The 25905-nt window shown below is 34.1% G+C and overlaps 1 protein-coding gene across 1 annotated transcript in view; it reads right to left on the minus strand.

Moving 5' to 3' along the window:
• rps6ka2 (ribosomal protein S6 kinase, polypeptide 2) overlaps positions 1-25905 on the minus strand; it is a 92584-nt gene that overhangs the window by 7182 nt on the left and 59497 nt on the right. The window contains exons 7-18 of the mRNA XM_056471453.1: positions 25631-25668; positions 25383-25525; positions 23685-23755; positions 23400-23488; positions 17673-17737; positions 14782-14884; positions 14341-14471; positions 6335-6460; positions 6039-6128; positions 2353-2511; positions 1582-1743; positions 1301-1377 (exon numbers count right to left, since the gene is read on the minus strand). Of these exons, the coding sequence (XP_056327428.1) occupies positions 1301-1377; positions 1582-1743; positions 2353-2511; positions 6039-6128; positions 6335-6460; positions 14341-14471; positions 14782-14884; positions 17673-17737; positions 23400-23488; positions 23685-23755; positions 25383-25525; positions 25631-25668 (1254 nt within the window). The remainder of the gene's footprint in view (positions 1-1300; positions 1378-1581; positions 1744-2352; positions 2512-6038; positions 6129-6334; positions 6461-14340; positions 14472-14781; positions 14885-17672; positions 17738-23399; positions 23489-23684; positions 23756-25382; positions 25526-25630; positions 25669-25905) is intronic.

Raw genomic sequence — 25905 nt, forward strand, 5'->3', positions numbered from 1 at the left:
CGTATAAAACGTTTTTTGACCAGACTTCATTATTTTTGTTCATTTAGTCACTTGCTGTGAATTAGAGCTGAATTTAGAAATATTTTTGAAGCAAATCTTTGCGCTTAACAAGCAAAATTAAATATGTAGGCTGATGGATGTCTTCAATGGAGTGCGCAGTTACTTATCCACAAAAGCAAAGGAGTAAAATAAAGAGTAAAAGTAAAGTAAAGAGAAAGCAAAGAGGCTGAATGGAGGAGACTCGGTTTATTCTTGCGCTGCAGATGGTCTGATTAACTGTTTTTTCACTAGTAAAGCGTTCAGTTTTTCCTCTTACAAAGTCCGCCATGTAAATAGCAAATGTGCCATGGCGTGACAACTGACTCTTAAAGCGAATGAAAGAGGAGACTCTGATTGGTTAAATGGACGTTATGCTCAAAACACCCCCATAACATATTAAGAGAATAAGCACAACCCTGTTAGACTGTGCGCCAGGGCGCAAACAGTTTTTTTTTTTTCCGTCCGTAAAATAGCAAAAGTGGATTCAGACATGCCCTTAATGCGTTTGCTTGTTAAAAACCTGTTAAAAACTTTAAAACGTTTCTTTCTTTTGTAGAACGTAAAAGAAGATATTTCAAAAAAGGCTGGTACCCATTGACTTTCATAGTATTGTTCCATTGAACTATGGAAGTCAATACGTCCTCAAGGCAACAGAATTCCTCAAAATATCTTCTTTTGTGTTCAACAGAAGAAAACAAAACACATGGAAGGTTCACTCACATCAGGGAGAGTAAATTATGTGCTAATTTTCATTTTTGGATAAACTATTGCAAAGAATATACATGTGCAACATAGGACGTGCAGATTTTAGCTCAAATATTATTTATTATTAGTTTTAAAATCAAAAACACAAAAAACATTCTCGTCATGCTTTTACTCATTATCCATACCAATCAATCTGCATCTTGTTTAAATAAGCAGTTTAAGGCACACCAGCCCAGCAACAGTCCTCAGGTTCACATGTACTTTAAATATGAGATATGATTAAACTATAAAAAAGTTAAATACAATAAAATTATAGTAGTATTATCACAGTGATACAAAATAGGAAATTTTGAATGATGTGTATGAGTAATCAGGGGCGTAGGGGGGGACTAGAGACAGACTATTTACAAACAGGTAATTAAGAATGTAAAATTTTGGATGTCATACAGCTGCCCCCCCCCCCCCCCCCCACACACACACACACACACACTTTTAAAATGTCCACTATGCCCCTGTGAGTAATTTATAACATATATCCAGTTAATACCCAACTTACCCTGCCAGCATTGTGTACAGTAAGATGCCCAGACTCCAGATATCACAGGCCGCATCGTAACCTTGTTTCTTAAGGACCTGTATAAATCACATGGTTTTGTTTTTATGTAAATTGTTTCGAATGTTAAATTATATGAATTGCGAATCAAACTACATATTTAGGCCATTTAAGTAAATCTTAAACAGCAGTCATTTTTAAATAATTTGATGTGATGTTTTACAAATAGATAAATACAGTTTTATATTAATGTTTATAACACAGAGAAATGAATCTAAAAGTACCTCTGGTGCCACAAAGTTCGCAGTGTAGCACGGCGTCATGAGCAGACCATTTTCAGCCCTTAACTGTTTGGCAAATCCAAAATCACAGATCCTGATAGACTCTGGATCGCCTGTTTCATCCACATACAGGATGTTACTAGGCTTTAAATCTCGATGCACAACCTAAACACAGAAGTAGAAACAATGATATATACCAGAGATGAACCGACAAGTGACCCAAAATGTGTCATTTTGTTAGAAATGTAATGGCATATTTATGTGTTTAGAAGCTTACATCAAGTAACTATTAAAAATTATTAGCCCTTGTGTAAAATTGTATTTCTTTTTCAAATAATATTCTGGAGAAAGTCTGATTTGTTTTATTTTGGCTAGAAGGAAAGCAGTTTTTATTTTTTAAAACCATTTTCAATATTATTAGCCCCTGTAAGCAATATTTTTTTCCAAATTGTTTACAGAACAACCATCGTTATACAATGAATTGCATAATTACCCTAACTTGCCTAACTAACCTAGTCAAGCCTTTAAATGTCACTTTAAGCTGAATACTAGTATCTTGAAAAATATCGAGTAAAATATTATGTACTGTCATCATGGCAAAGAGAAAAATAAATCAGTTTTTAGAAATGAATTATTTAAAAAAAAATATTTCCGTTAAACAGAAATTGGGACAAAAATATGCAGGGGGGCTAATAATTTAGGAGGGCTAATAATTCTGGCTTTAAGTGTATATATACACACACATACATGCACATAACCTATATATAAACTGACCCCTTGCGAATGCAAATATTCCACAGTCTTGGTAATAGTGCAGAGCACAGCTGAGGCCTCCCGCTCTGAAAAGCACTTCTGACGCAGGATCCTGTCCAGCAGCTCTCCTCCTCTCATCAGCTCCATCACCAGATACACAAACTTGCCATCATCATAGACCTGCAGCACACAGAACGCCATTTAGTCTCTCTGACACACTGCAGTGAGGCCGGTTTCACTCACAGACATCTGCAGACCTGAGGGAACCCATGAGGGCTTATGCAACCAGAACTAAACTTGTGAAACTGGATCAGTGCTAATGCAGGTTAACATGATATGGCAGGGCCAAACTCAATCTGTGGACATTTTTTTTGCTGTTTTTGCACAGATTTTATTATATATATATATATATATATATATATATATATATATATATATATATATATATATATATATATATATATATATATATATATATATATATATATATATATATATATATATATATATATATATACACACATATATATATATATACACACACACACACACACACACACACACACACACACACACACACACATATATATATATATATATATATATATATATATATATACACACACACACATATATATATATATGTATGTATGTATGTATGTATGTATGTATGTATGTATGTATATGTGTGTATATGTATATGTATATATATATATATATGTATGTATATATATATATATATATATATATATATATATATATATATATATGTATGTATATATATATATATATATATATATATATATATATATATATATATATATATATATATATATATATACATAAAAATTACATAAAAATTACATAGTAACAAAAAATGACACAATAATAATTTTAATAGTGCTAAATGCAAAGATCAATTGTGATGATTCACGAAAGTTTGTTTTGGCATAATATGTGTGTGTATTATAAATATTTATTATGTATGTAATGTAAATAAACTAAACTTTAAAATTTATGTATAATTTGTATTATATACAAATATATTTTTTATCTTTTAATTTTTATTCTAAATATAAATAAACATTTTCTCAAGTATGTGCATGCAATTGTGTATTTACATACAGACAATAAATATACACAGTACACACGCATATATTGGGCCCTATCATACACCCGGTGCAGTAAGGCGCAAAACGTGTTCAGTGTGATTTGTTGCTTTTTTCAGACCAATGCAACCCTAATTTTCACATTTTGCACCACGTTGTTTAAATAGAAAATCCATTTGTATTACTTTGTAGACTTATGGGTGTGCCGGTCTAAAAAGGTGGTATGTTAAAGCGCATTGTTGGCATGTTGCTATTTTATACAACTGAAATAGACAGCGCCACTGATAATCTAAAAGCAGGTCTAAAGTCCAAAGACAATTTGCATTTGTATAATATTGTTATTATTATTAGCAGTTATATTTTTTATATGCATATTTATATTTGTTTTAATAAAAACAAGTTTAGATTTGTCCAGTTTTGGAGACGTATGCATCACCATATGGGGCATAAGAATAGCAACCCTAACAACCCTGTTAGACCATGCGCTGGGGCGCATAGCTTATTTTTCTGCCCTTAAAATAGCAATAGTGGACTCGGACACGCCCTTAATGCTTTTGTGCCATGCGCTTAACACCTTGTGCCTAGATCGTTAACATACAGCTAAAGTTTTGAAAATAAAAGTTATAGCAGATCGCAATTAATCTTTGCCCACCACTATATTTTAAATGTAATTTATGTTTTCAATAAATCCCATTTGTTTACCCCAGTAAACAAAGCAAGTCTCTCATATAATAAATCTACTAAAAAAGAGAAAATATTACTTTACAAACCTTATTGTATCATTTAAACATGTTCCACAAATTATCCAATAATATGACTGAAATTTAAATAAAAATGGAATAAATACATATTTACACACATTTGCTACACTAAAAAAAGACTAGTGCTTCAAACTATGCATTTCAAGAGTTCACACTTAGATATTGCTTGACAACTGTTAGCAAGTTTGGCATGCTGTCCCGGGAGAGAACCCTGAGGTCGGAGATAGGTGAGCCCAGGGCTCCCGCCTGGTCCATAGAGCATATGAGGGGAGTACGAGATCAGGTGGTTCTCGAGAGCTCGCCGTGGTAAAAGAAAAAAGGAGGAGAAGGGGTGGATGGGGGTTTCTTCGGAAAACGAAGATAAGAGAGTAGTTCTAGCTAGGCTACTTATAGTGAGTTGGGGTTAATCTGATTGGCTAACTAGTGAATGTAGATGAGTGGCCAGCTGCAGTCAATCATATCACGTGCTCCTCTCGAAATTAGTTTGAAAACTTCACTTAAATTCTTAAGTTTTCTTTGGGACAACTTAATTGTTTTATGTTCTGTCTACTTAAATTTGTAAAAAAAAAAAAAAAGCTTCAGTTATCCTAATTAATTTGTTGGGACAACATGAAGCAATTGTGTGAAACCCAGCATTATTTTTGTACAGTGTATATATTAAATGATTGAAATATGTGTTTCTTCTCAAATATTTTTACTTTAAACCAGCAGTTTTCATATCATGGTGCCACAAGCAAAAAGTTGCGATTCAGTGCTTTCAGTTTTTATGCATTTCTGATATAAGTTTTGTTGTTACCATTTTATGTTGCATTTACAGTCACACTGAAAGCACCAGCAGACAGTTTACCTCATTACTGAAAATAACTAGCATTGGCATAGCAACGCTGTATTTATTATAGTTTAGTCCAAAGTACAACTTTACTTGATTTACCAAAGTAACCAAAGTAATTCAATTAATGAATCAGGTCTATTAAAACAATAATTTATTTTCGAGTCAATGTTGTTGTTTTTTTCATTATGCAGAATAAATCAATAAATCAGAATACATCAAAGCTAAAATTTGGTATAAATTTAGCTGTAAAAATTAGTCATTCTTCAGGATGGTCCAAAGCAAGATTCTACTTTAAGGTTAAAAAATATAAAATTTGTACACTGAAAAAAAAAGATTCAAAAATGACTCCTTGGATTTATAAATTTTTTTTTCATTTATTACTCTTTTTTTGCATTCATTTTTTTCAGTGTACTAAAGTGAAAAATTTATTAAGTGTCTCTATATTAAATAATATTTTTACGTTGGGTGAATGTAGTTTTTTAAATTTAGATTAAATTAAATTGAATAGTTTGAACCAAAGTTCAATAAGACTTTGAGAAAAAACAAATACAAAAATAGCTGTAACAAATGACAAGTTGGTTCAAAGTGTATTGTTTTAGAGTAAGCTGAAGGTTCTGTTCAAGCTATTACAAAATATAACTTTTTCAGTAAAATAGACACTGACCGCATAATGTATTAGAGAGATTAAATCAGTAATAAGATTGATAGTTTGTTCAGTGTGAATCCTAATGGAAAGCACAATACAATTTCACAACCTGTTAATTTTTTCTCTCATTTTAGTACATCATGGCCACAATATACTAAACATTTTCCTTAATTTAATACAATAATGTTTATTAGTATTATTGGTGATCCTGGAACAAAAACAAGTCTTATGCTGCACAGGTATATTTTTGGTATACTTTTGTCTGAAGTACACTTCTCAAATACATGCAAACATTTGAACTAGCACAGTAAAAGTTTCCATTAAAAATAAAAATGAATAATTCATAAGACGTGACTCACATCTTTCAGAGTAATGATGTTTGGGTGCTGGCCATATCGCAGAAGAATCTCGATCTCTTCAGAAGGGTCTTTCTTTGATCTGTCAATAATCTAAAATGAAGTAGGCTGGTCAAAAGCAGAGTCTGCTAAAGCATTGACTGACATTGAGTGATGCTGATTCTCTACTACAATTCACCAAGAGGCTCTTATTAAACTGCCTCTGCTGTTCACTAAATGATACTCTGCGCTGTGTCATTTGTCGCACAAAGAACATTTAATAGATTTCAGTGCTTTGAAAGATTAGATTTTATACTCACTTTAACAGCATACTCCACACTGGTGATTCTGTGGACACAACGTTTGCAGACCGAATACGCTCCAATGCCGATGTCCTCCTTGAGTTCATAGCCGTCAGTGAAATGAATGTTGTTACCATGAAGTTGCTGCAATGAAACAACACATATGCATACACTTAATATTTATTTCAATAATCATTAACAAACATTTAACTATGGACATGGTACATGGACAACGGTATGCTAAACACCTGAACTTGACTCATTTCCCCCCTGAAAAGTTCATATTGCATATTTATAATGATTTAGATACAGTACGCTTAATACAAAAATTTGAAAATTTCCAATCGACCTTTGTTAACAGTTTCAGCATGCATTACGTCAACATTTGCAGACTAAACTGTAAGTTTTTATTGAAGATATATAATTGCTTAATTTTTGTATTAATAACAGTCCTTTATAGGCTCTATGCACAGCTAGAGTTTTAAAGCCAACGATAAACTTCCGGTGAAAGCTTAATGTGACTATTTTCAATTTCACAAGGTTGTTTTTACATCATCTATGTTGTAATGTAAATCCAATACAATTAGTTTAATAGACTGAAGCATTCATTTAGTTGTTCAAGCGTTTCATGATATGAAAGACTGTTGTAACGACTAGCACAGTCAGTAGCAACAGGTTAGCGCAGAAATTCCATCAAAAATACTGGGGTAAAATAAACTGTCATATTTTAGACATGGTGGGGGGAAATGGAATTTAATGCAGTGCTTCTTGTCCGATCTGATACCCGCTTCATATAGTATATCTAACAGGCAATGAAGATTGCTGATTTTTAAAGAAATCAGATCTTAAATGTGACAATTATGTAATGGAAAGACAGTTCACCGGAAGGCCTTGGGCCGCCTGGCTGAAAATTGAAAGTCCGGGTTGCATACAGCCCATTGCTTGAAAGATAATTTACAACACCAAAGTCTTTCTCATCTGAGCTGTCTGTATTTTTACTGTTTTTATTTTATTTATTTTGTTATATTATACATTTGACATCTGCGTTACAATATTACACAACCAAAGACAATATTAAGAGACACAAACCTCATAGTTTGTTCAGTGTCAATGTGAATGGTATTAGTTTATACAACCTATTAATTTGTTCCCTCATTTTAGTACATCATGGCCACAGTGTACTAAACATTTCCCTAAAGTTAATATAATAATCTTTTATTATTATTCGTTACCAGTCTTACTATACATGACACAGGTATATTTTGGCTACCGAAATTATCAAAATTATTTTTTTCATTTTATGGCCAAAATAATTTGAATAATAAGTAAAGATTGTGTTCCTTTAAGGTATTTTGTAAAAATTCTAACATATAGAAATGTTTATATATCAAAACCTAATTTTTGATTAGTAATGTGCATTACTAAGAACATAAAGGTGCTTTATGTTAGTTTTTGACTCTTCTAAAGCATAAAAATACCATAATATGTCAGATATTTAAGAAACTTGCTAAGTGAAAACTCTTGTTTATCTGAAAAACAATGCTGAAGTCAGATATTCTGCTTTGAACATGTGCGCTATGTGCCAGAATGGCTGTCTTTTGTTTTGGTCGCTTTAACCCGCCCACTGACACTTTAGCCAAATATATTTCAGCCCCCCCAAGTTGCCTTGATGGAAAACCACGCATTTCATTCATTCAGTCAGAAAGGCTCTCACAGCATGACCGAAATACGGCATCCGGTGGATAGTAGCAGACTCCGAAATGAGATGCAGATTCAGAGTTCCAGTATCCAGTTTATTAGTATTAGAGTATCCAGGTTATTAATTAGCAAATAATATAAATTTTATGAGCGTAAACATTAGGAGAGCAGGTTACACTGTAACCCCATGTCTTAAGAACATGCTACGTGACGAGATTTGCAGTGATAAGTCATTTGGGTGTTAATTTGCACCAGACAAAACACAACAGAAATTTAAATGCAGCCATTCAGAAGCACAGAATATACACTCACTTATAAAATGGTAAGGTTTATAATCTAATTAATACATATTAAACCTCTTTAACATTACTAAATGCACATGCTGAATCACTGCCACAGCCTTTAGGTTCAATAGTCAGGCACACTTTTGTTCCTCAATCTGGCAACCTGCGCTTGTGTGTGTTTTGATCCAGGAATGCAATACCTAGTTCACCCAATGGGTGTCAAATTTGGGCAATTTTAAATGCGGTTTTCACAGTATTAAGATTTTGAACCCTCTGATTCCAGATATTCGAGTATTTGTATCTTGGTCAAATATTTTAATATCCCAATAAAGCTTATCTGTTCATATCTCAGATACATAATGCACACATGTATATATGCATGACACCCATAAAACAAAACCATTCTCCTACTCTATTGCTTTAACTTTTTTTTGTCAAGAACCATTCACTGAATTCTTTATATATTGATATGTACATACTGGTCTGTGCTAAAATAAATAATATAAAAAAGGGGTAGTTCACCTAAAATGTGAATTCTGTAATCATTCTGATATAATTTATACATTCACATTTTCTTATTACTAATGTTAAGCATTTTTATACCTTTAATTGTATTTACTGCCACAGAATGACATAGTTTAAATGCTATTATTTTGTCCTCCAGATGTCTTAAAATATATAGATAAGGGCAATCTTTTTTTATATGGCAATGTGCAGAACCAAACCGTTTCCCTTAAAACTATAACACTATTCTTTGCTATACTGCAAGCACTGCTTTTCTGTCTGAAATATATAAATCTACACTTCTGTTCTTTGTGACAGTGCATATGGAGATTCAGTTATTTGCTAAAAGTTAAACAGACATTCACTATTTGTCAAAGATACAAATACCCAGCAGCATGTTTAGGTGAATGAAACACCTTCTGAAAGCAAAAGCAGTTGATGGCACAGATTAAGAATTCTCCACAAATAGCTGCACTCATGCATGTTCATGAGCACCATCAGAGTAAGTTAATATCGTATGCTCGGCAGACGCCACATCAGATCTGAATGATCTAGACAATGACACCGCAGAGTAGATATCCGCTAGTGTGCCACTGTGCTCCTGCCAATCAATGCATCTCATTCCGGTCAATGCAATCTCATCTCTGACAATTCAACCGAGCAGCTTTTCAGGTATGAACAACCTGGCAGAATTAGTTCAGCTTATGTAACACAGGTCTCCTTTTACCTATTTTTCAATCTCGTTTTGTGCTGTGCAACGCACAAGTGCTTCCCTGAGGAATAGGTTGGAATCGACTGCTTGCATACAGCCAGACCAAGGTTAAAAGAATACAGAGTACAGCTTTGTCTAGGCTGACTGCAATATTTCCTACTAGTGACTAACATTAGCCAGAATAGAGAGTCTGGGTGTGCATTAAAAAGCTGGGTGTACTACATTTAATGTCAGATTTTGTGGAAAAATTAAAATAAATAAAAATAAAATAATAAAAATCTGTTAAAGTTTGGCTTGATAACACCGTAATCTTACTTTTATTGTCATTTTGAAAGCAAAACATTTATTCACATTATCATTATTATAAATGTTTAATTTGGTGTGTGCGTGTGTGTGTGCGTGCATGCGTGCGTGCGTGTGTGTGAAATAGCATATGCACACTACAAGTGGGACGCTGACTACAGAGGTGCGGATCCAAACGCAGGTTTTATTATGCAGAGAATGGTCAGGCAAGCAACGGTCACAATAAGGAGCAAACAGATCATACCTGTCAACCATCCAGTTTTTCCCAGGATTCTCCCGTATTTTACAGTTCTCTCCCGCTATTATTCCGTAAAGGTATTTTCCCATATTTCTCCCATTTTTTAAGTCTTTCTCTGAAGGATGGCAATAAACATTAAAGAGCCGATCCTCCCTATGTGCAACCCAAACCACCAGGGGATGCCCCTTGCACTTAAATGTGAGTCTGTTCTGTGCTTTTGTTTTATTTAGGCATGAAACACTTTGAAATAAATATAAAAACGGTGGGATTCTCTTTTCTTTTTATTACAGGTGCCTCAAAACAGTCATATAGCAGGGCAGACTGTCAGCTGACGCGCTCCATAGTGATAAATAGACACTGTTTCCCAAACAGATTCTGTACACACGATTTGAAGAGGACGGAAAGTCTGGGTTTTGGGTGCGTGTTTGAACAGACATATACACATAGCTAATAATACTAATAACATCTAAAGATGTCGATCTTAGTGGGGTTTTTTCAAAAACAACAAATTTTGTCCTAAATGAGCAGTTAGGAAAGCAATCAAAAGTTAGGAAAGCAATCAAATGCTTTCATTATAACGTTAGATGTGTGCATTGTTATTTAATGTAATTGAAATAAATGAGATTTATTCATTGTTCTTTATTCAAAATGTGTAAGTTATACAGTGAAGAAAAGATTAATGAGATTTGATAACTTGATTCTGCTTCTTTATAAAAACTATTAATTGTAATAAGCTGAACGGTTTGCTAATTTATTTGCTGCTAATGTATAGTATTATATGTTTTTTGTAAATAACAATAATAATAAAACGTATTACTGACCATTTTTTTGGGGGGGGGGGGGGGGGGGGGGGGGTGTATACCTTATTATGGTGGGTGTATCCCTTATTTTCACATCCTAATTTTGACAGGTATGAAACAGATGTATGTAGGCAAATCTAGAGTCGTATTCAAATACACAGGCGATAGTCAGTACAGGCAGAAAACTGTCAAAAAACACGGCAAGGCAAGGAAAAGTACACTACATACTCATACACTACAGCCATTATTTAGGTTATTTAGTTATATTTTAAATGACAATATAAGACATTTAATAACTTTTGTTTTCACTGAAATGTTTGTTTTTAATTACTTACAAAAGTGAAATTAAAATTAATAACGATCTTTGAACCAATAAAAATACCATATATTTTCTGGAATTTAAATTTGCATGAGCAAATAGCAGCATAGCCTAAAAAACATAACTTGATTATATTATCTGCATCACTTATGTGTAGAGCCGTATTAATATAAGTGCTATGTGGGGCTGAAGCCCCAAGGCCCAGAGAAATAGGGGGTTCTTAATTGGCTGCAGAATTAATTTGCACCATGATGCAAGAAAACACCTCTTTGAGTTAAGCTTTCACATGACAACAACGTTAAGTAACCCTGTTTTAGCCCCCCCCCAATAGAGTGACCAGATGTCCCATTTTTTTCCAGGACAGTCCCATAATTAGATTCTGCTGGAGAACCACCAAATCAAAGGAAGCATAACCAAGCTCGTTATAGAACAAAAACTACCACTCAAACACTATTTGTTATTGATTAACTTGAGGTAAGAGAACCCATTATAGGCAAAAATCATACAGAACGACTCTAAACTAAAGCTCTGTCATGGCCGCGTGCAGTGTTAGGGACAAAACATAGTAAATTGGCTTAAAGTAATTAGTTACAGTTACTCGCTACTTTTCACTAATAGTAACTGAGTTAGTAACTGAATTACATCATTATACTAATTACAAGGAAAAGTAACTTTTGAGTTACTCTTTAAAAGAAAAAATAGACAAACTGTGTGTTGAATAAAATGCACACTAAATTAAATAAATTATTATTATAAAACATTCTACTCTTTTCTACACTATATTAATGTTGCCGTGGGACAAGTTGAGAGACAAAGTTCAAATTTAATAGTGATATATATATATTATAATACATACATTAAAATATATTATATATAAATTATAATAAATATTTAATACATTTTGTTGTAAATATAATAATTTCTAAAGGGGAACAATAAAACATGACAGATGGTTTAGAACTTTAAATATTGAAATATTAAAAACAATTGGCCAACAAATAAGTAAAAAAAACTAATAATGCTACTTAAGAGATAACAAAAATAGAGTATAAATATTACATCATTAATTTTAGAGTATTATTTTCATTTTTATTTAAAATATAAATCATCAAAAAAAAATTATTCCATTAGTGATGCTGTCTATTTATACCGCCATTATTCCAATCACTGGCTGTGTGCCAGTGCCATGCTTCTCTCAGATATAATATAAATCATTGAGAGTGTGTGACCAAATCAAATAGACACACAGTTGTCAAAATGTCCATCATATCTATCTCAAGTAAATACAGTCGCTTATGGCTTAAATCTAACTGAAGCCGTTAGAAAGCAAAGCTTTCTATGAATATTTACTTTGCCCCTTAATGATAACAAAAGCAAATGCCACGATGCTAAAAATAATGAGGCTAGCCTGCTATATTGTGAATAAAAATTAGGCAGCAGGCTAACATGTTGACTCAATAAATAGTTTTTTGGTTAAGGCTCAGATCTAACTGAAGCTAGAAAGCAAACCTTTTAAGAATATTTACTTAGCCCCTTAATAAAAACAACAGTAATAGCTCTTTTATCAAATGCTACAATGCTAAAAAATAATGATGCCAACTTGCTATTTTGTCAAAAAAAAAAAAAAAAAAAAATTAGTCAGCAGGCTAACAATAAGTTGACTCAACAAATAGTTTTTTGGCTCAAATCTAACTGAAGCAGTTAGTAAGCAAACCCTTTTTAGGAATATTTACTTTGGCCCTTAATAAAACAACAGTAATAGCTCTTTTATCAGATGCTACAATGCTAAAAATAATTATGCTAACCTACTATTTTGGCAACAAAAAGGCAGCAGGCTGACAATAAGTTGACTCAACAAACAAAAGGCAGCAAGACCAGCACCGAGAGCAGCAAAACCAGCATTGAAACCAGCAAGACTAGCATGCTAGCATCAAAACATATCTTACCAGCATATGCAGTTTTTTTCAGAAGGGAAGTTGACTCAACAAATACTTTTTTGGTTGTGGATTAAATCTATGAATAATTTGCCCCTTAATAAACAAACAACACTAATAGCTCAGACAATAACTTGCTAACTTGCTATTTTGTCAACAAAAAGTAAAATTAGGCAGCCGGCTAATATTACGTCCACAAATAGGTTTTTTTTTTTTTTTTGGTTATGGCTCAAATCTTACTGATGTAGTTAGAAAGCAAACCCTTTTTAAAGAACGTTTACTTTGGCCCTTAATAAAAACAACAGCAATAGCTCTTTCATCAGATGCTACAATGCTAAAAATAATGATGCTAGCCTGCTATTTTGTCAACAAAACAAAAGGCAGCATGCTATAAGTTGACTCAACAAATGTTTTTTTTGGTTATGGCTCAAATCAAACTGAAGTTAGAAAGCAAACCCTTTTTAAGAATAATTACTTTGCTCCTTCATAAAACAACAGTAATAGCTCTTTCATCAGATGATACAATGCTAAAATTGTGCTAGCCTGTTATTTTGTCAACAAAAACAAAAGGCTGCAGGGTAACAATAAGTTTACTCAACAAATAGTTTATTTTTGGTTATGGCTCAAATCTAACTAACGTAGTTAAAAAGCAAACCCTTTTTAAAGAATATTTACTTTGCTCTTTAATAAAAACAACAGTAATAGCTCTATCAAATGCTACAATGCTAAAAATAATGATGCCTGACTGCTATTTTGTCAACAAAAACAAAAGGTAGCAGGCTAACAAAGAGTTTACCCAAAAAGTAGTTTTTGGTTATGGCTCAAATAACTAACTGAAGTAGTTAAAAAGCAAACCTTTTTTTTAAATATTAACTTTGCCCCTTAATATAAACAACATTAATAGCTAGTTTGTGAAATGCTATGATGCTAAAAATAATTATGTTAGCCTGCTAAAAATTAGGCAGCAGGCAAACCATAAGTAGACTCAACAAATAGTTTTTGGTTATAGCTCAAATCTAACTGAAACAGTTAGAAAGCAAACCTTTTATTAAGAATATTTACTTTGGCCCTTAATAAAAACAACAGAAATAGCGCTTTCTAATATGCTACAATGTTAAAAATAATGATGTGGCCTGCTATTTTTGTCAACAAAAACAAAATGCTGGAGGTTAACAATAAGTTGTCTCAACTAATTTTTACAGTGTATGTGGACGATTGCCAGTCCAGCTCACCTGTACAATGGGGTTTACAGAGTTTTGCTTGGTCTCAGTCAAAGGTTGCTCTTGACCCAGGTTAGTGGCTACAAAGCTGAAGCCACGGAAGAGCTGGTGAGCGTTAGCGCTGGGTGGAACACCGGGTGAGTCTGTGGACACAAATACATTTAGGAAGCCAACAAGGACAGCCTGTCTGTGAATGGAAACACACAATTGATCCCATCTGAGCAGTATGAATTGACTATGTGGCAGGACCCGAGGGCTCTTTGTAAACTGCAGTTCACTCTAATTTGTTTTTTGCACTCTCCCTGTGCTTGCTGGGCAGATTGTTATGTAAGACTTGTTTCCAGCTTGCTATCACATGGTGTGTGACATTTGAAAACCAACACACAACGATTCCTTCAACTATATTTGAAATAAAATGGTACTGTATATGAGTGTATTTTTAGTTTGTGTCACCTGTCGGTGTGCGAGATGTAAACTCAGGATCAAAATGGAAGGTGTCCTCTGGTCGGCCGACTGCTGGTTTGAACGGAGGCTTGATTTCTCGTCTGTACAGCTTCTATTAAACAAAAAGAAAGAAAACCATAATCACATGTTTAATTTGTATACTGTTTGGAGACATACATTAATACTAAAGATTATATCACTAGGATACACAGTGCCACAGAATTTTGAGCTAAGATTCTATAGATAAATTACATTTAAAAACATTGTAAACAATGCTGGCTTTCTTAAAACTTATCGCAGAACTACAGTTTTAATGTAAATTATTCAAATGCAATTCCAAAGGGTGATTGTTACAAAAAAAATATATCTAAGTTTCATTTTTTATTTGTTTTCTGGTTTTATGTTTGGAATGCCAAGATGTTTTGGATATACAAGATGTTCTGCAAAATATGCAATGTAAAAAGCTTCGCATTTTCTTTACAATTACATAATACCTGGAACTGCACTTGCCTATTGTAACATGCATATTGTAACAAAGTACTATCCTAGGGTGCTTTTCCCAAACAACAATGTAACTTACGGCTGAACTATCATAATATGATGCATCATTTGGGAAAAGAATGAGTGTTTCCCAAAACCATAGTTGCTTTGTCACAAAGCCATTGTTTGAACCACATCAGTTATAACCAGGGCCAGACAAAATCTGCGGACATTTTTTGTTATTTCTGCGGAGAATTATGTAAAAAATCTGTGGATTTATACAGAATAATTTTGGAAGAATCATAACTAAAAACTTAATATATGAAATAATAAAAATAATACCTTTTTACCTTTTATTTAATGTTTACAAGGCAAATCTAATTAGATCCACTTATTTGGTAAACATATATAATATCATATTATATATCTACTAAAAGACTGAAAATCTTATTGTAAATATTGTAAATAAATCATATGAACAGTTTAATATTAGTCAATATTTATACTGAAATTAATTTAAAAACTGAATAAATATAAGTTTACACACTTTTACACGAGTAAATAATTAGACTCGATGGGCCAAAAATCTGCGGAAATCTGCGGATTTCTGCGCACAGATTCCATGTGGGCCTAGTTATATCATAAAACATCAGGAATTATGCTCTAAACAGGGTGGAGTGACAACTTCTGTAGTGAAAAAAAAAAACCCATAATTTTTTGTGCAAATGATATTGTTTTACACACTCACGCATTTTCTATTTTTTTAAATATTAGTTTTGGTAAAAACATGCACTCGGCATTCTAAAACATAAAGTCACTTACAGTACAAAAGGCTAACATGTATTCCAATCTCATATATAAATCATTAATGGTTGTGATGCACAGTAGGCTATTTATTAAGAAATGAAAAACAATCCTACTTAACATAAATAATAATAATAAGAACAACAACAACAACAACATTATTATTATTATTATTATTGTTGAGTAGGATATTGTTTATTTAATTATTTATTTTATAAAAAAAATTTAAAAGTCTACTTTTACAACTTTGACATATTCAAACCACTGCAGAAATGTTCTAACCAACAGACCCATTTCATAAACAGTGCAAATACATTTCCTACTATAAATTAAAACCATTAACATATGCTATATATGTTTGTATTCACAAGCTTTAGAGATGTAACGTAGATTCTGCTTTCTATATTCTTTTCTTTCATGTCATCAATAGCTTTCGTCAAGAGCCACGGCTCCGTTTAAAATGGCATAAATGATTTCGAAGGGAGCGCATTTGTCAATATGAAGATCGCTAAAACTGAACTGTAAAAATCTACTTTAAAAGCAAATTACACCTAAGAGAGATGACTTTAATGTTTTCTTAATCATTCTGAGTAGCGCTTAGGGGGGATAACAGGGAATAGAACACAATCAGAAACTATGCTTTTAACCACAGCTCTACACTGTAAATCAAAAAGTTGACTCACCTCAAAATTGTAAGGCAACTTGCTGCAGAGCTTTTTTGAGCTGTATCAACTTTCAACCCAAGTACTACACTTGACTCGATTTAAGTTGAGTAAACTCAAAAATGTCATAGAGCTGGTTGCCTTACAATTTTACGTTTTTTTTTTACAGTGTAGAAGTGTAGTTGCAAATGTTCACGTTACTTACGCAGTTTGCGAATGTTCGATGGAACAATGGGTTTAGGAAACTATGTTTGTAACGACAGAACTTGCGACCTTATTTGGCTAACAATGGTTTTCGGAAACACACCCCAGAACAGCACTGCAACCTACAATAGTATTAACAGTAGAGTTTAAATATCTGGAAGTTTTTCCATGAGTTTAAAAAAAGTATACTGATTTGTTATTTGCTTAAAATTAAAAATGCAATTTCACAAATATTTTGTATCATTGAACCTATTGTGGTGACTATTCTCACAAAATTACAATGATTATTAAAACATTTATTATTTAAACATGTCTCATCATTGGTGTGAATAGGGCCTAATATTTTTTGTTTATGCTTTGGGAGCTATAATTTGCCTTCATTTTCAACAGAAGCAGCAAGAGTTAGTGGATCAGATGTGGTGTTTACATAAAGACATCACAGACATAACATGCAAATTGGAATTATGTTCATCCAATCTTGACATGGAAAAGGAAAAACATTTTCTAACAAAATAGCTATGTCTAAAGTGCTTTTATCTGGAGTCTCCCTCTCCGGTGAGTTACATTCTTTTAAACCTGTCAAAATTACAGAAAATATGTTTAATGTTTCAGTGCACAAGGATCTGAATAAAGAAAATGCCATCACAGTAAATTAAAAATATCAATGCTGTTGTAATATATTAGATCAAATATTATACACAAATGACCAGCTAACATATTTAAGATGAATTAAACAAGTTTGAAACTCACATTCCAGTCTATGGTTGCAAAAAATATGTGGCGTTTGATTTCTTCCACTCCATCAGGTCCTGCGCCTGCAGAATAATCAGGAGACAAACATCCAATCAGATAAACAGGAAGTGTGGACATATCTCTTTTTCTTTTTAATTCTGTATGGGATGAAATGCCTCATAAAACAAACAACTACTAAAACCCATCTGTCACATAAAACTATTCAAAAGTTGAGATTCCCATGGAAGATCATTCTTTCTCTGAGTCAGACAACGGTTGAAAGCATTGTGCTAAATCCTTTACAGATCATTGTCCCATCCTGCTTCTTATAGGTAACCTTTGAAAGCTCCAACAAATAGGAAATTGAATGTGCATGACCAAGGACTCAGCTCAGCGTAGCTCAGTTAGCCCTGGGTAGCAAATGCCAGAACATCTGGCTGCAAAAAGCATTTTTCACCACTGATTACCTGGCAACCGTCCCATTTCCTGGGATTTCCAGTATTTATACCATGTCTTTAATCTTTCTATGAAAGGTGGCAGTAGCATCAACACAGCCGATCTCAAATGTGATATATTTCCAAGAGCTGTTCAATTATGCTTTCATTTTATTTTTTCTTAAAAAGTTTTTCTTGAAAACACTTTGAAACTAATATAAAAATTTAATTAATATAAAAATCCCATAAAGAGTGTGATCGCTCTTCCAATGCAACCTTCATATCAGTCAATTTATGTAGTGGTTCATGACTGTCAGACGTGCTTCATAATAATAAAGACACTATTCCCCAATTGGCTTCTGTACATTTTAAAAGGAGTGAAAGTGGATGTATGATTAAACAGACAAATACACATAATAATATGTAAACATGTCTGTATTGGTGAGTCTTATTTTAAACCTTACTAATTTTGTCTTAAATGAGCATTAACAGTTATGAAAGTAATCAAATACCTTCATTATAGTTCAATAGTTCATTATTTTAATCACCTCAGAGATTAATTTACTGCTCTTCACTAAACAACTGTAGTAACTTAAATCCAATGCAAATTATACAGTGAATTAAACATGAAATATTAGATTTAATTTCTGTATATTATAGGCCATTCATGTTAATAGGCTAACCCTTTTATTTTAGTTGCAACTTGCAATATTATCCTGTAATTTTCAGCCTGATCTTACGAGAAAACATAATTTTACGTTTCAGCCCTTTAATAGTGAGAAATGGTTTTCTCTGATCTGTAATATTATGAATTAAAATAATAGATAGTATAAATATACAGTTACGTCCATAAATATTTGGACATCAACGTAATTCTAACATTTTTGGCTCTATCCACCAACACAATGGATTTGAAATGAAACAAGATGTGCTTTAACTGCAGACTGACAGCTTTAACTTGAGGGTATTTACATCCAAATCAGGTGAACGCTGTAGGAATTACAACAGTTTGCATATGTGCCTCCCACTTGTTAAGAGTCCAAAAGTAATTGGACAATTGGCTTCTCAGCTGTTCCATGGCCAGGTGTGTGTTTTTCTCTCATTATCGCATTTACAATGAGCAGATAAAAGGTCCAGAGTTCATTTCAAGTGTGCTATTTGCATTTGGAATCTGTTACCCCCAACTCTCAAGATGAGGTCCAAAGAGCTGTCACTATCAGTCAAGCAAACCATCATTAGGCTGAAAAACAAAACAAACCCTTCAGAGAGATAGCAAAAACATTATGCATGGCCAAAACAACTGTTATGAACATCCTTAAAAAGAAAGAATGCACCAGTGAACTCAGCAAGACCTGGAAGACCATACCTGGAAGAAAATACCTTTCACAACAGTTGGCCAGATCAAGAACACTCTCCAGGAGGTAGCTGTATGTGTGTCAGAGTCAAGACTCAAGAGAAGACTTCACTAGAGTGAATACAGAGGGTTCCCCACAATATGTAAACCATTGATAAGCCTCAAAAACAGGAAGGCCGGATTAAAGTTCTAAAAAAGCTTTCACAGTGCTGGTAGGAAAGGAACTGTTCCTGGAAGGAAAGGAACTGCTCAAGATCCTAAGCAGTGAAGCATGGTGGTATGGCGTGGGCATGTATGACTGTCAATGTAACTTGTTCTCTTGTATTTATTGATGATTTGACTGCTGACAAAAGCAGCAGGATGAATTCTGAAGTGTTTCAGGCAATATTTTCTGCTCATATTAAGCCAAATACTTCAGAACTCTTTGGATGGCGCTTCACAGTGGAGAATGACCCAAAGTATACTGCAAAAGCAACCAGTTTTTGAAGGGAAAGAAGTGGAATGTTATGCAATGGCCAAGTCAATCACCTGACCTGAATCCGATTGAGCATGCATTGCTGGAGAGACTCTGCAGTTTAAGCACATCTTGGTTGTTTCATTTCAAATCCATTGTGTTGGTGTATAGAGCCAAAAATTTTAGAATTGTGTTGATGTCCCAATATTTATGGACCTAACTGTTCCTTTGACCACCCCTATAACGAATCATACCATAGTGAATTCATAATTCCGTCTCTATGAGAAGAATTTGTAGGTGTTCAAAAGACTCTTATCTTGTAAAATGGCTGTTTGTATCTAGATTTAGCCTAAAAGTGAAGTCAAATTAAATGCATATATTTTCATAGTTTGACCTAAAGTATCCTCTGAAGTAGCTAAGCAGAGGTTAGCCTATTCTAGGTCAGAATACACTAAATGTCCTTCAAAACAATGAACATTTAAATATGTTTTACTAATAAATTAGATTTATATAATAAAAAAAATACAAAATTTGATTCACTGAAGCATGTCTTAGACAAAACGAACATTACCCAAAAAGCCCCCCCGATCGTCAATATATAATTTGCACTCCTCTTGTCATTTGTAAAAGTCAACCTCTCTCTAAACAAAATGAATAGTTTCTTTTTTCACTTCCAGAAAACTACTGTCATATTCTGGTGCACAACACTATTACACCTCATTGAATATTCTAAGGTAACAAGTCTATAAATGGATCCTTTTAATTTTAGCATTCAAACTATGTTAACTGTCATACACAAGTGAGTCAGGGCCTGACTGGGGTGTATACAGCTAATCTAAGACAGAGGGATATTAAGCCACAGTCAACACAAGGTCTCGATGGCATTTATCTCTGCCTTATAAATTATGGATAAAATGAATCACCCAGCTAAATTCAATCCCAGCTTTGACAAACATTCAGCAGCAGCGTCTAGAAGTCTGACTGCACTCATTAATATAGGAAAACATCTCTGGTTAAAATGAGATTCATGGCTACTGCTGCTCTCATAAGAACAATGTACAATTGCTTTATGCTTTGTTCAACTAAATGCAACACAAGCTCATTGGAAATACATGCTTCAATCTACATATATGTGAAACTGCTGTAAAATAAAGGGTTGCAAACAATTCCTTCATATAGTCAACAATAATTAAGTTAACTCAGTCGATTCAACATAAAGCAGTTAGGTCGTCCCAAAAACAACTTAAGAATGATGTTGTTTCAACTCATTTTAAATCAGTAGTTTGAACAACCAGCGTTTTTTACAGTGCATCCGGAAAGTATTCATAGTGCTTCACTTATGTTACAGCCTTATTCCAAAATGGATTAAATTAATTTATTTCCTTAAAATTCTACACACAATACCCCATAATGACAATGTGAACATATTTTTGAAATTGTTGCAAATTTATTAAAAATAAAAAACCTGAAAAATCACATGTACATAAGTATTTACAGCCTTTGCTGTGAAGCTCTAAATTGAGCTCAGGTACATTCTGTTTCCACTGATCATTCTTCAGATGTTTCAGCAGCTTAATTGTAGTTTACCTGTGGTAAATTCAGTTGATTGGACATGATTTGAAAAGGCATTCACTTGTCTATATAAGGTCCCAGGGTTGACAGTGCATGCCAAAGCACAAACCAAGCATGAAGACAAAGGAATTGTCTGTAGACCTCCAAGACAGGATTGTCTCAAGGCACACGGCTGGGAAAGGTTACAGAAAAATTACTGCTGCTCTGAAAGTTCCAATGAGCACAGTGGCCTCCATCATCCATAAGTGGAAGATGTTTGGAACCACCAGGACTCTTCCTAGAGCTGGCCAGCCATCTAAGCTGAGTGATTGGGGAGAAGGGCCTTAGTCAGGGAGGTGATCAATAACCCGATGGTCACTCTGTCTGAGCTCCAGCATTGTTCTGTGGAGAGAGAAGAACCTTACAGAAGGACAACCATCTGTGCAGCAATCCACCAGTCAGGCCTGTATGGTAGAGTGGCCAGATGGAAGCAGTTTCCCACCTGGAATTTGCCAAATTCCAAAAGACTCTCAGACCATAAGAAACTAAATTCTCTGGTCTGATGAGACTAAAACTCTTTGGAGTGAATGCCAGGCGTTACGTTTGGAGAAAACCAAGCACCGCTCATCACCAGGCTAATACCATCCCTACAGTGAAGCATGGTGGTGGCAACATCATGCTGTGGGAATGTTTTTCAGCAGCAGGTACTGGAAGACTAGTCAAGATCGAGGAAAAGATGAATTCAACAAGGTACATCCTGAATGAAAACTTGCTTCAGAGTGCTCTTGACCTTAGACAGCTGCGACGGTTCATCTTCCAGCTGGATAATGACCAAAAGCACACCGCCAAAATATCAGTGGAGTGGGTTCACAACAACTCGGACCTTGAGTGGCCCAGCCAGAGCCCAGACCTAAATCCTATTAAACATATCTGGAGAGATCTGAAAATGGCTGTACACCATCGCTTCCCATCAAACTTAATAGAGCTTGAGAGGTACAGCCATGATTCCACCACATCCCAAAGGTGGTCTATTGGATTGAGAACTGGTGACTGTGGAGGCCATTTGAGTACAGTGAACTCATTCTCATGTTCAAGAAACCAGTCTGAGATGATTTGCGTTTTATGACATGGTGCGTTATCGTGCTGGAAGTAGTCATCAGAAGATGGGTACACTGTGGTCATAAAGGGGTGGACATGGTCAGCAACAATACTCAGGTAGGCTGTGGCGTTGACACGATACTCAATTGGTGCTAATGGGCCCAAAGTGTACCAAGAAAATATTCCCCACACCATTACACCACCACCAACAGCCTGAACTGTTTATACAAGGCAGGATGGATCCATGCTTTTATGTTGTTGACACCAAACTCTGACCCTACCATCTAAATGTTGCAGCAGAAATCGAGACTCATCAGACCAGGCAACAATTTTCCAGTCTACATGTCTACATGCCTAAATGCATTGAGTTGCTGCCATGTGATTGGCTGATTAGAAATGTGCATTAACGGACAGTTGGACAGGTGTATTTAATACTGTAAAGTGACTGGTAAGTATATACAAAAAAATCAACCTGAAGAAATGTATTTCAGATTCTCAAAAATCTAGATAGCACCCTCTAGTTGATTTGTCACCTGAAACGTGCAACGAATCGTATCCTGTGCAAAGTTTTTATGTTTAATAAAGATATTTCCAATGAGCCTTGGCTGAGTAAATGGGGTATTGCGTTTCATATTCATATCACTGCTTGGAAGAAAAAAAAAGTTTAAAACAGTGATTTGCTGGTTCTGGTCTAGTTTAATTGTATAAAAAATCATCAAGCAGAACTGATAGGAGACAACTTATTAACCAATTAAATCAGGCTAAGTATGCATGATGGTCTTATGGAGGATGGTTGAAGAGAAGGTGAATCATATTTTTTGGCAGTGTTTGAATGTATTTGTATGCTAGCCTACCTAATCTATTAGATGGGTTTCTTTTGAAGAGAGCCCTCAATAAACTCTGGACTTCTGGGCTGAGGAATTGCGGCATGCCCAGTTTTGCCCTGAGAAAAAAAGGGAAAGAATTAAATCTGTTATTTATTTCTGAAAACAAATGAGACTGTGGTGCCTGGCCACAAACATCACAAATCATCTTGACAGATCCATTTATGAGGACAACTCTAGAATTACAAATCCTTAACTACAAAAAAAGAAAAGAGAACAGTCCAGCAGAAAATGGAAAAAGACAACAATTCTTACTTGAGAATAAGTGCCATGGTCTCTTTGCGGTCTTTGCCTTGAAATGGCAGGGATCCAGTCAGCATTTCAAACTGAAGACAGAAACAGAAGCATCAGGCTCTGCTATAGCAAGACTTCTGGTTTTCTTTGAACAGATGATACAATAGAGAAATGTGTATTCAGCATTGCTTCACAGTATCAGCACACGCTCCACTCAGTGTGCGCACTGTTATGTAACACGTTTGCCACAGTGAGCGAATTCATTTTAAGCCTGGCTTATGCTTTAGATATTTGGAAGTGTGCTAGTTTAATGAGCTGCAAAAGTGAGCCCATCAAGCATTAACTGAGAACTAGTTTTAAACAAGCTCATCGAGTCCACATTGTTTAGACTTCTTTATATGTCCATGCCTTATTTTTTTTATTTTGTCATTTATTTTGTATGTTTATTGATAACACGCACTTGAGTACAATCATACGATGTTTCATTCTATGTGTTTATTCATAATTTTCTGCCAAAATATGTGAAGGTACGCATCTGTTTATCTGGGAGACGAGTAGAAAAAATATTCCAGTAACACAAACAGTGTGAATCTTACGTGAACAAAGCACATCATACAATTATATTGAAAAATAATAATAATTTCCATCTCTATAGACATGAAATATTAGACATGTTTTACAAACCTTAAATGGTATGTTTTGCTTTTAGTTATGTGTATTTGAATGTCTGAAACCTAAAAATAATGTTATTTGTTTGAAAGCATGGATAAATTGATTCATCTTCAGCGCATGCCGTCAGATTAAAATTTTAGCAGTTGATATTTAAAAAAGAAAAATAAATTCAAGGGGGGCTAGTATTTCTGACTTTAACTGTATATATATATATATATATATATATATATATATATATATATATATATATATATATATATATATATATATATATATATATACACATATATATTCAGTTGAAGTCAAAATTATTAGCCCCCTTGTTTATTTTTTCCCCCAATTTCTGTTTAACGGAGAGATTTTTTCAACACATTTCTAAACATAATAGTTTAATAACTCATTTCTAATAACTGATTTATTTTATCTCTGCCATGATGACAGTACATAGTATTTGACTAGATATTTTTCAAGACACTTCTATACAGCTTAAAGTGACATTATAAGCTTAACTAGATTAACTGTAATAACTTTGACCTTAACTGTGTATATAAAAATTCACGGGGGGGGGGGGGGGGGGGGGGGGGGGGGGGGGGGGGGGGGGGGGGGGGGGGGGGGGGGGGTAATAATTTTGACCTTAACTGTGTATATATATATATATATATATAAATATAGATAGATAGATAGATAGATAGATAGATAGATAGATAGATAGATAGATAGATAGATACTTTTTGTTTATAGTAAAACAAGTTGTAACAAACCACAATATAATGACCTATATTAAATAGCATTTTAGTGTCACTAAGCATAACAGTACAGTGTTGTTATTATTTTAATAAATAATATTCAACTTTGAATGCCTTTCATATAAAACTTTATGAGTTTGCTAAAATAAAATGAGTATGAGTATTAAAATCCATGAATTGTGCTTTATAATTTTGCTGTGGGAACCCCACAGAGTTTCAACCACATTATTCTGCAGCCCCAGGCTAACATTATTTATGCTCATAACACTAAAACACTGCAGTGTTCACAGAGCCAACTTACCATTAAGACTCCAAAGGACCACCAGTCAGCACTTTGAGTGTGACCTCGTCTATTGACCACCTCTGGGGCCATGTACTCAATGGTCCCACAGAACGAGTACGCTCGTTTGTCATGGTCGATTGCCTCTTTGCTCAGGCCAAAATCTGTCAGAGCAGAAAAGATATTAAACCCTTCTCCCATGCTGCCTTTGGTCAATGGGAAATGTAGACGAACATGTGGAGAGAAAAAAAAAACAAAATTCTGCTCACCTGTGATCTTTATGTGGCCTTCTTCATCAAGGAGAATGCTGGAAAATTGAAGAAATATTGAATTACAATTTATTTATATTACTGTAAACTGCAAACTGTAAAAAGCCTTCTATTTATTTTTATTATTATTTTTTAACCAATCCCTTAGAGGAGAAAAACCATCTGTTTGTTTCTGATGCGTCTCCTGTTTTCGTTACTGCAGACTAGTCCAGTAAAAAGAAAGAAAGAAGAAATGCCTGCATGTGTTTAGAGTTTTTCCTTATCGCAAACACAAC

This window comes from Danio aesculapii, chromosome 13, assembly GCF_903798145.1.
Source record: "Danio aesculapii chromosome 13, fDanAes4.1, whole genome shotgun sequence".
NCBI lineage: Eukaryota > Metazoa > Chordata > Actinopteri > Cypriniformes > Danionidae > Danio > Danio aesculapii.